A 15,366-nucleotide genomic window follows, 5' to 3' on the forward strand; every position below is an offset into this window, starting at 1 on the left:
TTCCTTTAGTGGAGTGAGAAAGAACATCCATCCTGCAGGTTTCATTTCTAATGACTGAGAGTAAAACTTAGATTTACTAGAATTCTTATAGATAGGAGTGTTGACTGTCTCACACTTCTGTAATAGAAATAACCCTTTACTGAGAGGAATAATTTCGGGGATTCTGTTAGGCAAGAGTTTGTAAAGATTAAGATAGTACAGAAAGTATAACATTAATAAAAATAAATCTCTAATAGAGACTGGAAGGAAAAGGAGTGTTTTGCTTCAGCCTTTGAGTCCAAACATTCCAGACTTAGAACTGGATTAAACACTAAATAGTGTAAGGCAAGTTTTTAAGAGTATCACAGATTGTTGTGCTTGATTCTTCTTTAGCAGAATGTCAAGGCATTTTCCTCCTATTGGTTTGTACATTAATCTTCTTGAAAGCTGCTTGGCACTTGTCTGGATCTGATTTAAGATGTCTTGGGCACTTTGTTTTACCCTGGCACAGTTATGAATCTCATGCTGCCTAAAATGGGTACTGCATCCTCCCCAGAGGGTGCTTCACTTGGAGGCTGCTGGCTGGTTTTTATTTTGACAACGTGCAAAAGAAAAGCAGCCTTTAAGAGCAGCACCCTCCACCCCAGATTGCTTAGAACCAGGAATTGCCCTGCTACATGCACAGCACAAAGCACATTTCACACAGGGGCCATCCTGAGAGTGTTAGAGAGAGTACAAAGCAAGGACCAACCAATACTGCCTAAATGAGGGGCTCAACTTCAGAGGACTCACCCAGGCTGTTTTGTATTAAAGTGGAAAAACAATTCAGGGATGTAAACTTGGCCTTCCTGACACGTTAAAAGCACAGCTCAGAAAGAAGTAATCATAACTTAATGTAGGTACCAAAATTGATTGCACAGCTCTTCAACCTGTCAACACCAAAAAGTACCTGCAGGGTGGCAATTTCAGATAGAAAAGCAGATATCACTATTGCACTGTAATTAATTAGTTTAGTTCACTCCATCTCTATAGATTATGAAAAGAAGACCAACACTTGATTCAAAATTGAAACACAAACAAAACAAAACCCCCAAAACAAAACAACACAACACCAAAAAACCCTCCAAAACAAAACAAGCCAACAGCAAAGGATCTGTCTAGTGTCTTCCAATCAGGTATGTAGGTTTTTCTGCCTGAAACTCTGGTCTATGCTAGACAGCAAGTTAGATCAAAGTACCTCACAAGCCATTCTAGCATCAAATTCAGATTCATCCATGAATTTTGAAAACATGCATTTTAGTTTACAGCTGACTGAGGAAAAGAAAACCCAACACAAATGAACAAGTTCTCTGAGAAGATGAGAAAACTATGACTAACAGTCTATATCTGAACCAAAGTAGAACTGTAGTTGCCAAAATCTCCCTGGCACCAACTCACCCTACATTTGAAAGGCAGCTAAGCTGATGAAGTAGTATTTCCTTTTGTGTACATGATGATCCACATATCACAGAAAATATCTTTTCGGTACTTAACAGTTCAAGGAAAACTTGTCACATGAGGTTATGCTGTTATGGATCTCGTGCTGGAATCTAGGAAAATCTGCTTATCTTGATCCACAAGCTCACAGAAAATACCCAATGATACCTTAATTCAAAAGTATTTTTATCCATGGATGCTCTGCCACCAATAAATCAAGGTACATTTCGACAGGCACCTTGCTCTTGTACATCTGAAATACAGCCTACACCTCACCTGGGTGCCTTTGTTGCTGTGCAATTGCAGGTGAATATATCCTTGTGTCACCCCTAATAGCTGCAAGGTTGGAGAAAAAAAGCACTAATAAAACATTCCTACTAATTAAATGCAAGAATAGTATTTTCTCCTCTTAATTTAATATCTCTTAAGCTTCCAGTCATGTCTGCTGTGAAGCAGCTGTGTTCTCCAGGGAGGCATCTGCATGCTGACCCAGTAGTCCAGTACTACACATCTCCCCTGACTAGGACCTTCTGAAGAGTTTGTGAGCTATAGAGTTTGCTGGTTTTGGTTCCAACAGTGTTATCTGTCCAGGAAAGGATACCACCACTCCTACATCCCCTTGTATTGAGCATTAGCCACAGGGATGGCAGAAATAACAGAATGATCTACAAGCTGGCTCCACAGTCCAGCTCACTCTCTCATTTCTTGTTTAAGCCAGCCAAGTAGTTAAAAGAGAAAAAGGCACAAAATCAAGATGGTGGATTTGGGCAGGAATGTTAGTAGCTAGGCTTTCATGTTGTTACAAACTCCAAGTATTTACTTACCAAACTAAAACTCATCTTACTGCCTTGATCTAGGAACAAAAGATCCAACCCCAATAGTACCTCTGCTATAGAGGCACAGTGTTAAAAGGTATCACTGCAACCCATGAAGCACATCTTTGGACTTTCATGGTCACACTCATGGCAAATGATGGCAGTTGCTCTTTTCCTAAGCCAGCCACAGTGAGTGTTGTGAAGGTCAGCAGCAAGAAGACCCTGCAAACCTCCAGAGCTCCACTGCCACACTGCCCATCTTGGATCAACCTGATTTATATTCTCTCATATCCACCATGTCTCTTCATTTATTCCCTAATTTCCTACCAAAAAAACACAGGCCAGAGTTCTGTATGTGCCTGCAATTATCTTTAAACTACACATTGTTGTAAATGTGAACATTTCATTAATTTATGTAAATAGGACCTTGGCCAATGACTTGGCTGTTATTTATGAATGAATCATGCTGCTCTGAGTGGCTGGATATATTCAGCACTCATTAATTTGTTTAAAATAGCTACTAATGGGTTTCTTTAGCTCATGACTCTTGTAACAAAAGGCAAAAGGATGATTGGATTTGCATGGGGAGGGCCTAGGTAACCCTTTCAGTTACTGATCAGTGACCACCTTCTCAATACACTGCACTTCAAGTCACTTCAAGTGATTTTAAGGCAGTAGCAGGTTAACAGCTCAAGACAAAAAATGCTTCAGTTGGCCTCAGCCAACAGCACTGAACCATTTCTGGAAACTATTTGTTTTCACTTTCTTTTGAGTGAAAGGAATGCTGTTAAAATTGCAATTCTGAAAAAAACTGAAGGTTTGGAGTCCAAATTGAGAGTAGTAATATAAATAAGCTCAAATCTAGCAAAAATTTGTTAGAGGGAGTAGCTAAATGTAAAGGCTTCAAGATAAACATGCCACTCACCATGGTATAGATCCACTGGTTTTATGATTCAGTAATACTTTCCATTAAAAAAGGTTGCATACTTGGAAGATTTTCTTGTATACTTGGAGACTTTCACATGTGTAAAGTGCTGCTGAAGTTTTTATAGTATGTCATGCAATCTGTTTTGCAGAAAAAATGTTATTTTTTACAACTAGAATATCTTGCTAACTTCTGTCAACATCATCACACAGCTGCTGTTATCATCATCTTGTCTTTGACCTGAGGTTCCCTCATGCTCTTTTGTTGCTCTGACATTTCTTTGCTGTACCACACAGACCCTCATTGTTTTTAATCTCAGGCCAGTAAGGTCTCAGTGTTCCATCCCCTCTTCCCAGTTGTCAGCAGCAGGCTCCAGCCTCCCTCCTTCAGGGGTGCCCTTGGAGGCTGTGCAAGCTTGGTGGCCTGTCTGCTGAGGAGCCAGATAACATCCATGTACCAGGAACACCTGCTTTTCTGTGACGGTGTTCACAGGGGTCCTATGTTGAAGGAAGAGATGGAGATCTGACTCCATGTTTCAGAAGGCTTGATTTATTATTTTATGATATATATTACATTAAAACTACACTAAAAGAATAGAAGAAAAGGTTCTCATCAGAAGGTTAGGCTAAGAATAGAAAAGAATTAATAACAAAGGCAGCTGTCTCAGACTCTCTGGCTGAGCCAGCTGGGCTGTGATTGGCCATTAATTATAAACATCCAACATGGGCCAATCAAAGATCCACCTGTTGCATTCTACAGCAACAGATAATCAATGTTTACATTTTGTTTCTGAGGCCTCTCAGCTTCTCAGGAGGAAAAAATCCTAAGGAGAGGATTTTCATGAAAAGATGTCTGCAACACTTTTCCAATTAACAGTTCTACCCATGGTGATCTTGTACAATCTAGATGTCAAGAACTCTGCATCAGTGACCTTGTTTTTCATTCACAAGGGTCTGCACAGATCAGAGTTTCCACCCATTTTCCTTGTTGTCCAAACAAATGTGCTACATTCTATCAACTGTTTGTTGATATTGTTTGGAGTACTATTTATTCTAAATGAAAAAAAAAAACCAAACAGTGTTGATCAATGTTAATAGAGATATTAGCTTGTATTTCAGTTCACCAGATCACAGAAAGATTACCCTAGTGCATGGCTACATGTGATACTATAAAGCAATTATAGGAGATCTCTGCTTTTAGACTTTTCCTGCACAAACACTGGAAACAATCCCATTGGAAAATATACTGCCATATTTGCTCAGAGTTTGTTGTTTTAGCAGACACCCCTGCCAGTATAACATTTTGACTAGAAATAACCATGGTAACAAATACAGAAGGCTAACAAGCACAAAGAGTTCAAAATTGTTTCAAGTACCCCTGTCCTGGCCTACTTCTTGTATGTGCATCAAAAATCCTCTAGGATAACCACAGCTGTTTAAATTATCTTTTTTCAGCCATAAGTAAATTAATGTTTCTTTCTTTCTGGGATTTAAAAGTGAGATGAGACCTCCTGGTAAGACTGAGAAGAATATTTAGAGCTTTTGCTTCCCACCCCTTAGGATGCTGGGAATGCTTACAGAGAGAGGAAACACTCCATGTGGATTTTGGTATACCAAACTTAAGAAGTTGCTTTGGCACTGAATACAGGAATGCAAAATCTGTCTTGTATTTTGTCCTTCATTAATTAAATGCAATAGTTTAAAAAATATCTGTGTAAGTTTCCACTTGAAGTTTCACATAGGTGGTTGTTGTAGAAGTTGAGGGGTTGACCTAACCTAGTTTTGCATAGGACACAGGCTGTCTTAGCCCCATATTTGCACTGGTTCCTTAAAGGGACTTGTATGGATCTTGGGAAATCTGTCAGGACAGAGATGCAGCAGTTCACAACAGCCTGAGGCCAACCTGTGGCTTTCAAGCTGCAAGTGACTCAGTAGAGAGTCAAGTACAACTCTTGCACCAGAGCTGTACTACAGATGTCAATGACTTCAGCTTTTTAGCTGCAGAGGGAAATTAGGAGCCATTAGGGATTGCTGAAAGCAGTGCAGCCTCTGGGATGCAGCTGTGTGCTCCCACCGAGGGGAGTGGAATGCCCTCGAGTGCGATCGGCGCGTTCCTGCCAAGGCCGCGATCGCACGGCTCGCTGAGGTAGGGAGGTCTTGGCAGGCTTGAAGGGAAGCGTTAGCCAAGCTCTGCTTCCTAAGAGCTCAGCTGTCTGGCCTATCCAAACGTGACACTGGATCCATGCAGTTAAAGCCCTGCAGTTTCTGTGGCTGGTGGCAGGGGCAGGAGTGGCACACGGTGCCACCCTTCCTAACACGCTCTGATCTCCAGACAGGGCGAGCATTAACAGCAAGTGCCCCTGCAGAGGAGGCTGGGCTGGTGCTTCAATCCACACCACTGATCTAAAGCAACAGGACCACCAAGACTGCCTTGCCTCTGGCCCACAGGATGTTGACACAAAAACAGGACTGTAAAATTCTTCCAAACATTGTTCATGGGGCACTGCTCCTAAACAGCCCTAAGACAGAGCCCCTGTGCAGGCCCAGAGTGACACTGGTCAGCTCTCACACATAGGCTGATCACAAGCATTTGCAGACCATTCTATTCTATATCTATTTCATGGGGAAACTTGAATGATATTTTGACCATCATTTATTTTTTTTCCAAGGGGCCTTGATCCTAGAAAGGGTTGAGCGAACACCATGAAAATTGATTCTGGATATTGGCAAGGAAAATAAAAGCAAATACAAAGATGCTTACAAAAATATCTGACTTTTTGTTATTTTTTTACCTAACCAGAAGCTGCTAAACAAGAAGTTTCCAGAAGACTCCAAAACATTAAGTCAAACTAATATGACTAAGCACCCTTACTTTGGTATTTATCTCAATTTCAAAATACTTCAATCACTTAGCACCTGAAAAGTAACCCAGCTACGAAACCCTGCCATACTGTGTAACTGCTCTTTGATGGAAATTACACCACACCTTAGTAATCCCTTGCGGGGGCAGGGCGGGGGAAGAAAAAAAAGAAAGAAAAAAAAGAAAGAAACCTCCTATAACTAAAGCCTGGAATGACTCGCAGCCAAACAGATGACACTTGAGCAAGTATGCCTAAGTGCAGTACACCTCACAGTTCATCTTGGGATTAGTCATACTTTTAAAAACTGAGTATTTTAAACTGGCATTTAACACGTATGTCCACTACACATCTCCAGGATTAATCTTCTCAAATACAAATTTCCCTGTATAGGCATCATGTTTTCCACAGTCTCATGACATTAATCAAACATCACTCCCTGCAAACTCCATACCTCCCAAATACAAGCCAGGTTTGTGAGTCAGCTCCACACACTGGGATATGATCAAAGCAAGACGAGTATGGCACTTCAAAAGCTCGCTTGCAGGAAATCTGACAGTAAAACCACCTAAAATAATTTTTCCAGATTCTAGATAAAGTGAAAGCAATATGTAGTATCCCAGACTGATTTTGCTGAGTATGTTTCAACACTGAACAGAGCTCAGAACTTCAGGGTATTAAGTATCTGATGAATACAATGATTTTTTTGCACAGTATTCAAACATACAACAGTTCAACATGGCAACCATAGAAAACAGGTCATAAACAACACTAAAATATTACCAAAACCATGTATCACTGATACTGTAAGTGGCTTATGGAAATGCAAGTTGCATTTACATTACACTCCATCATGAAGAAGATTCTTGTCCCCAAAGTGATACAACCAATAATTTCAATTTTAATATGCATTCTCAAAGGTTTAAGCTATTTTTTCTGTTGATATACCTTGTCTGTTTCATTGCAAGGTTTCAACTTTCAAATGACTAAACTTATGACTGAATGCTGAATACATTGTCCTTACCATTATGTTACAGCACGTTACTTTTAGAAGTAGATTGGTGGTATGACTAAGAGAGCAGAGTTTGTTTTTCCATTCTATTATCCAGTATATAGTCAAAATCCCCTTTCTGAGCAAGCATGCAAGGCACCTTACACCAGTAATATCTGTGAAAAGCAAGCTCAAAGGGTAAAGAAAAAATAATTCAGACTTCTAAAAGCATAACAGTAGTTTCAAACATACTTTTTAAACATGTAATTCATTCTGCTTACTGGCATGTTTTAAAAAGCTACAGTCAAGCTCCCAGACTTTTACCTCTTCTAAGTGTAAAAATTTAGGACCAAGGCAAATTTACTTCCTTTTACAGGGGAAGTTTTCAAATTACTAAACCAATACAACAGATTTCAAAGGTTTACAAAAGTTTGTACCACTTGCTATTAGGAGAAATAGTCAAACTACTGCTGTTTTTTTTTCTTTTGCTGAAAAATTGAACCATGATATTCACAATCTAGTTTCCTTTTCATAGGTAACTCCTAAGGACATTAGTCAGTTATTGAGTGCATGTAATTACTCTGTCAGCTCTCTAGTTATTAAAGAAATCCAATAATGTTTTTCATACAGGCAAGTTTAATATTAATTGAACTTTTCTTGACCAAGCAAGCTGTGCAATGTAATAAAAGCTACCCTTTGCTTGTACCACAAAACAGAGATCTGTCAGAGCCCACAGTTATTAAACATGACACCAGCTATAATTGCTTTATAGTATCACATGTAGCCATGCACTGGGGCAATCTCTCTGTGATCTGGATCATATGAAATAGCTAAGGAATTTTCAGGTAGTTTCTGCATTAGGTGATCCTTTTGTATTTCAGCTGGCAATACTTTTTAGCTACAGCAGCTCACACACCAGGATTTTGCCAATGGTGACAGTTTCTCAGTGACAGTACAGACTCACAGGACAATGCTCAGCCTTGTCAAGTGCTCCAGGGAGGAGTCAGCAGCCCCAGCACTGTCCTGCTGCAGGATCAAGGTGCTGTCCTGGGGCCAGCAGGAGCCTCTACATCCTTCACAGCAATGGCCACAAGCATCACAAGGTTGGAAAGGGATCTGTTGTCTAACCCATTTCATAAGAGTAAGGAAATTTATTATAGCAAAATCCAAAATATGTCATGGAAATCTAAATTCCATATCATTAGCCAGCAGTAATTAATTTTCAAGCTAGAGGTTCCTGCAGACAATTCACACAGTGGTTTGAGCTGCGTTTACAGGATTTCACATTTTTCTTTTCTGTTGCTGGATCTGTGCTCCCTACTGAAAATACTACACTAAAAATAAAACCTAAAAAAACGTTTCATAGTCCCTTTCCCTTTCAGCTCTGCAACTGTGTTCAGCTTTTTTTTTCTTCTTCAGTTAGGGATTACTTTTCAGGGACACATTTTTTTGTCTTTAAAACCAAAAAGCAGAGGGGAAACATTAAGGGAAAATAAGAGTTACAGCCTACAGCTTCTTTCAGGGATTCCATCTCTGAGACCTTTAAAAAATGCAGAAAAGGGATAAGAATACATGGGTTCTTCCTTCCTGATATTTTTTTGATATTTCCCATAAGCAAATGTTTTGTCTTTAGTTGGTAAAAGTAAGCAACAGAGAAAGAAAAATGCAACCAATCCAAAGACTACAATGTCTCTTTACTGTCTTTTCAGGTGCTTTTCTTATTCCCTACATCCTCTTCTTAATCATTGCTGGAATGCCCCTGTTCTATATGGAATTAGCACTGGGACAATATAACAGAGAAGGGGCTGCCACTGTTTGGAAAATCTGTCCAGTTTTCAAAGGTGAGTGCTCCTCTGCTGCTGAGGGTGCCACACAGGTGTGGTCACAACCTAAGGATCTCTCATCTTTCACAGACCAGGTGGTATTTGGGGACCTTCCCCCAACCCTTGAAGTCTTTGTGTTATCAAAGGTGAAGCACAAAACGGGAAAAGCCACAGAAATCATCTTCAGGGTGATTGCTGGCTGAGTGTAACAGAGGGCAATGAGCAGGAGCAGCTGAGCCCTGCCCTCCCTTTCCCCTGTGTACTGGGGACTGGGAGGAACTGGGAATCTCTAGGTGGAGGAGGGAGTTTGCCAATCCAAACGTTGGAAATACCAAATCCCATCCAGGTTAGTTCAGCCCTGTCTTCCCCACTGACTTCTCCACTCAGGGCATGGAGCTTTCTGTGCAGGAGCCAACATACCCCAGTGGCTACAACAGGAAAATGGAGTTGTGAAGACTCTGGGTTTGGCCACCAGACTTATAGCAGCACAGGAGTTTTCTGTGTTATCTCTGTACCTCAGTTTTCCTGCCTGTGAAGTGGGAGCAATAATTCTCATAGTCTTTGTAAAGTATCTTTCAGATTTAGCAATGAAAAACACTTATTAAAATCTGAACATTATTACTATTGAGTGTTTACCACTAGGATTAACTCTCCAACATCACTGAATAAAAGGCTGTGGAGTGTTGTTTGTGCACAGCATCATTCTGCAAGGAAAAATAGGTTAGGTGCTTCAGGGTGTTTGGTTTTGATCAGGAAAGGATCAATGTGTGAAAGAAGCCACATGTGTTCTGTACATGAGACAAGTATTTGTTAAGGAACCTCAATAATTTTAAAGCATTGCTTGCCAGCAAAAAATCTAAGTTCCTTTAAATGTATACCAGACTGTATCTAAAATCTTATGCAAAAGCCTTTTCAAAACAGACATATCTGAAATTAAACCAGACAAGCTCAGCTGACCTTAGAACCTTAAAATTCAGATCATGTTTATCCTGGGACTGACAAAAGCTGAGGAGCTTAACAACAGCAATCCAAACTTGATGGATCTGCTGCTTGGATATAGGTTACACTGAGTAAATGTTAGTCTTCTTTCTCAAAATACAGCTTTCCTCTTCAAGCAGTCTAGTGCCACACAATAAGGAACGTGGAGGGGGTTTTTCCTACCAGTCAAACCCGAAACTCACAGCAAAAATCAGCAATGGAACAAAAAATAATAAAATAATGTGGCTCAAAATTTTTAAATTGATTCCTATAGATTTACCTAGCCCTTCTATAATCCTGTCATGGGAGATAAAATTCATCCCAGCACCCAGGAATCTGAATACCCTTGCTCAATAAAAATTCCTCTTGATATTATTAATATACTTTTGGATGAGAATGAGGATTTTGAAAACCTAAATGCAAAAATTAGACCTTCAGGATCTCAAAGCATTTGAGCCAAATACCACTGTGCTCAGAGGTATTCTGTGTTGACTTCAGGATTGAAAAAGATTATGAGGAAAGGAAAATAGAACTTATTTCATGTATATTCTTGTTGACATTCCAGCTGTGTTTTTAAGCTGACATTTTCAAGGTGGACTAAACATACATTACTGTTGATTTTGAAGTTTCATATTACAAGAATATAGACTAGCATAAGTTATTTGATTCTCAAAAAGTAATAAGCACTGAGACATGTACACATTGGTATAAACTCAGTACTTTTAAAGTTTTGACTAAAACCTCTGATAACATGCAAACACATTTTACTGCTAGTGCTTTGGAGTTGTTTCTGGGACAACTCAAATCTCTCACTCAAAGGAGAAGTACACAGTCTACACAAATTCATAACAGCTTCTCTAAATGAACAGCACTATAGTTCTAATTTTAGCTATGAATATTATTGCTATGAACTCTAAGCACTCTACTTCTAATGAGATGCTATCATAACACATGCAATTACAAATATACCCTGTAACCTTTGTAACACAGTCTGTTTTCATCTCTGCATTTTTTTCCTGAGTCTATTTTAGACTGTGGGTGGTGCAGCATTACTTTTAAGAAAATCTAGAAACATAAAAGCAAATTCATTCCTGAACATTCTTAAGATTACAGAGAAGAGCTATTTAAAACACATTTGAACCAGTATTTTTTAGTCTTGATATTAAACATCTCTTGTCCTCCTGGACTGGAGGAATTTCAGAAACTTTTTTCAACAACAAATAATCTAATTTTAATATTTAATATATTATCCATAGTTAGTGTTTTAGCATTCACCTTAATACTTAAGAATTCTTCTTTTTGGGGATTCCTCCCTCCTCTCCATTCTATTGATCATGGTGTATTCACTAGAGTTCAAGTGTTCAAGTACTGAATTCATTTAAGCACCAAGGATTTGAAAATACTTTTTCATCTTTACTTTCACAATTATTTCCCCATTGTTAGGGAGGAGCAAACAGGTTTACAGATTAAAAGCCTCCTGCAGAGCAAAGAGTAACTTTTGTACATGCAGCAGTCTTTGAACTGCCAACTCCTTCAGGGTCAGCATCTGTTCCTTATGCAAATTTTAAACCTGGATTAATACTCACAGCATTTGCTACTTCTTTCCTTTATAAAGAATAAGAAAGCTTAATAATCTCCAACTATTAGGCCTCCAATACCAAAAATTAAACTGAAGAAAAATATAAGTAAAGGTTTGCACTTCATTGCTGTGATAGTAGCTACTGTGACAGTGATGACATTGATAAAATAACTGTACTCCCTACCTTTTATATGCAGTACATACAACTTTGAGGGAGGATTCAGAGAACAAAGCTGCACACTCAGTAAGAATGATTGAAGTCAAGGCAAAGCAGGATTCCTGAACAATTCTGCCAACGAACTTTTATTGGAGTCCAACATTTGTATCAAAAATTCCTCCCAAACTGTTGGGAAAAGTCCATTTTCATAAGGAGAATGTGCACTTTCTGGGGTGCTTTTGCTAAAGAGACCCTCCAGCCACACTTCATGATATGCAAAAATACAAAGCAAATGTTCAAAGTCAAAAGAGAATGCTTACACTCTGAATTCTGTAATCCTGGGGATTACAGAAAAGTACAAAGGGGTTGAATGTCACACACACTTTAGCCCCAGCTTGATATTCACCAAGTTTTACTGGCATGCCCAAAACCACCTGGAGCCCTCAGTGGAGCAGCACAGACTGTTTGATGCATGGTTTGGAGCCAGTTACACGCTGATGGAAGCCAATCTAGAGAGTAGTGATGGGAAAGAAACAAGAGAGGGATCAGTGTCTGTTCCAAACTAGTTCAGGGTGGGAACATGAGGCATAGGGAAACTTCATTTAAGTGTCCAGCTTTACTTTTCCAAGAGAAGTTGCCAAGGTCCCTGACGTCACGAAGATGAAGTGATTTTCGCTCCTAACATGGGCTTGCAATCTTCTGCATTGGAAGCAAATCAGCAATGGAGTTGTACAAGGACAAATTTTGACGTTGCACTGCTTAATTTCTTTTTCTGACAAACAAGTAGATTTGATAAAAGCCAGTTATTTTCCAGAACCATTTCTGTAATTTTTTGTTCAGGGGTCAAGTACATTGTGTCCACATATGTGTACGCAAATGTCAAAAATTCCTTTTTATTGGTGTGAAGACCTAAAATGAATTTGCAATCATGAATTTAACTGTGTTTCTGTACACTGTGGCATGTCAAATGCAATGTATAATCTAGTTTTCCTTTGTCTTTAGGTGTAGGCTATGCAGTGATACTCATAGCTCTTTACGTGGGTTTCTACTACAACGTTATCATAGCTTGGTCTCTGTATTATCTATTTTCATCATTCACATTTGAGCTCCCCTGGACAAACTGCCACAACAGCTGGAACAGCCCAAACTGTACAGATCCAAAACTCTTCAATGCATCAGTGCTTGGCAATGGTACTAAATACTCCAAGTACAAGCTCACTCCTGCAGCTGAATTTTATGAGTAAGTGTTGACCTAACTTTGCTATTTATTCAAAATTCTAAGGGAGTTTCCTCTTGAAGGTAAAATAGTTTGTGTCCAGCCTCTGGAGCAAGCATCAGAAGACCAAGGGTAAAATGGAGCTGTAATGTTGGTCTGTATGCCTGGGTGACTGACTTTTGCCTTTGTGATCTTTGGTTTCCCCTGTACTAATGCAGTGCTTGCTACTGAGCAAAATGGAATTGGACAAGACACAAATGTTCTCCATGTGCCACTTTTGCTTGCACCAGCTTTGCTAGGGCAAGGAAATACAGCAATATTCTGACAGAGGTGACTGCATGCCAAACTAAGATGAATTTGAGGCTTTAAAATAACCATTTGGTCACAGATTTAGACTGCTGCTCTACTCCACAAAGTTTCAGAGCAACAGCAGACCTCTGTTTGTTCCACTGCTTCAATAGTTCAGTGAAGTGATATAAAACACTGAGCAGGAGGAAAGAGCCAGGTTATAGCAAGACAGGCTTTTACCAATGCCTAAGCAAAAGAGTGTTCTGCAACCTGGGCTGAGACAGGCAAGGGCAGGCTTGAATCAAACCCCAAAAGGTACATAAGTTAATAACTGAACTATAAAACAAAGATACCAAACTCTGTATAAATATTTTCATTATGGGCTTATAGGGGAAAATGGGATTTGATTAGGAGAAAGGGGATGAGCATCAAGCTATTGAATCAGCTGTTGAATTAATCTGAATAATGAATCAATTAATATTTCTGTGTTTGGAGTAGAAAGGTATTAGGGCACGCACCTGCTAAGCAGTTAGTCCAACCTTGCAGAAACAAAGGGAAAACACTGTTACCATAAATAGCCAGTAGGGATCTTGGGGTCTCTGTTTATAGCTCTTCAACATTTGTGGCCACTGATTTTCTCTGAAGACAGCACTGAAAGATCAGTAGTGATACACAAACTGCTGGCAGGGGTTTGGGTAAACGAAACTCAGGGCTTTGAAAACAAGATGGGGGGTTGAGTTCAAAGGAGCTTACTGAAATGGCAAATAATGACAGCTGTGAAATCTACTGCCCTTACAATAAAAGGCTTAAGCCTCAGTAAAGTAAAATGCAATCCCTACCTTCCTGCTTTGCCTTTTAATTATTTAAAATGGTTCTAAGCAACTTCTGCTATCACATCTTGCTTGGGTAATGATTTTGACTTTGTAGTGGGTGAGGTTGTGGTAGAATCAATTAATGATGTTTTGATTTAGTTCCACTGATCTGGGAAACAGCTCAATTAATGATTGTTTGTACACTGAAATAATATGGTCCTTCCCTCATCATGAAAAAATTCAAGGTGCAGTGTTCACAAGGTAAGAACAAAAAGGGAATTTGACGTTTCATTTTGCTTTAATCCCTGAATTTTGCAGCTGTAATTAGGTCACTAGGCCTTGTACTTATTAATGACTAGATTACATTGCAAAAATGAGAAGGGTAACCACTTAACTAAAACACTCTATAACATCTGTTTTCCCAGCTGTAAAAACAGGGAATCACAAGGGGCATTATATTCATTTATCCAGTATTTGGATGAGCTCATCAGGCCCAGCTGTACAGCTCAGGTGTCGACTCAAACTTGTACAAAGTCTCAGTGTATTCACATCCAACCTATAAACTGAATCAGAAAACAGCTTCTTTCCTATATCAAATAACCCATGCTCATGGTCTTCTTACAACAAGGAGAGTTGAATCTTTTGATTATAAAGTTTCATATTTTGTGCCAGAGTCACAAAAGGAAATGGGAAGCGATACAGCTTAAACTTGGTTCTTTGGTTTGTACAGTTACATCAGAACACTCACACACAAAGCTTTGGCCTGGGTGGGCAGGCTGAGGGGGAAGCAGGGAGACCAGAAACACCAAACATTTACCTTGCAGTTGGAGAGTGACTGAAAAGAGGTACTTCCAAGACAGGGCTCAAGCAGAGAGCTAGTATGATTATTCTGAAAAGACACAGACACTGCTTTTTGGGACATAATTCCTTCACACTAAGCTGGCCTGACCAAGGATTTAGAGTTGATTATTTCCTAAAGCCCTGTAGCTGCCAGAGCTGGCTGCTTCTATATCCAGCAGCACAGGAATAAACTGTAGGAGGAAGTGGGAGTGCTGTGATGTGACAGTTCATCAAATACTACAAGAAAGGTACCTCAAATTCAGCAGAAATATGCTGGTTGTCACTACTTATATTGAGTGAGAAAAGGGAAAACTTGCAATCTAGGCCAAATCTATCAGCTGTCCAGTATCTGGCTGGGAGGAAAAGCAAAGAGAAACCTCTAAGCCTAAGACTTAGAAGAAATCATTTCAAGTTGCAAATTCCATGACAAGGCAGTGACAGGAGAACCTTGAAGAACATATTTGGCTTTTGTTTTCAAGCCTCAAGACCTGGGCAGAGCTTAAGTTTGATGTCCTTCTAGAGAGTTTCATTTTACCAAGTCTGGTTTCAGTTGTAGAGGCTTAATTCAGGCCAAGGCACCACTGATGTCATGGGGACAACTTCTTACAACAGGAAGGAGCAAGACCTCTA

At 39.5% G+C, this 15,366-nt stretch overlaps 1 protein-coding gene across 1 annotated transcript in view; it reads left to right on the forward strand.

Annotated features, from left to right (window-relative positions):
• Positions 1 to 15,366, forward strand: part of SLC6A2 (solute carrier family 6 member 2) — a 53,849-nt gene that overhangs the window by 13,003 nt on the left and 25,480 nt on the right. Inside the window, 2 exon segments of the mRNA XM_066557363.1 lie at positions 8,753 to 8,884; positions 12,583 to 12,820. Coding sequence (XP_066413460.1) covers positions 8,753 to 8,884; positions 12,583 to 12,820 — 370 coding nt within the window.

Source organism: Molothrus aeneus, chromosome 11, assembly GCF_037042795.1.
Source record: "Molothrus aeneus isolate 106 chromosome 11, BPBGC_Maene_1.0, whole genome shotgun sequence".
Taxonomy (NCBI): Eukaryota; Metazoa; Chordata; class Aves; order Passeriformes; family Icteridae; genus Molothrus; species Molothrus aeneus.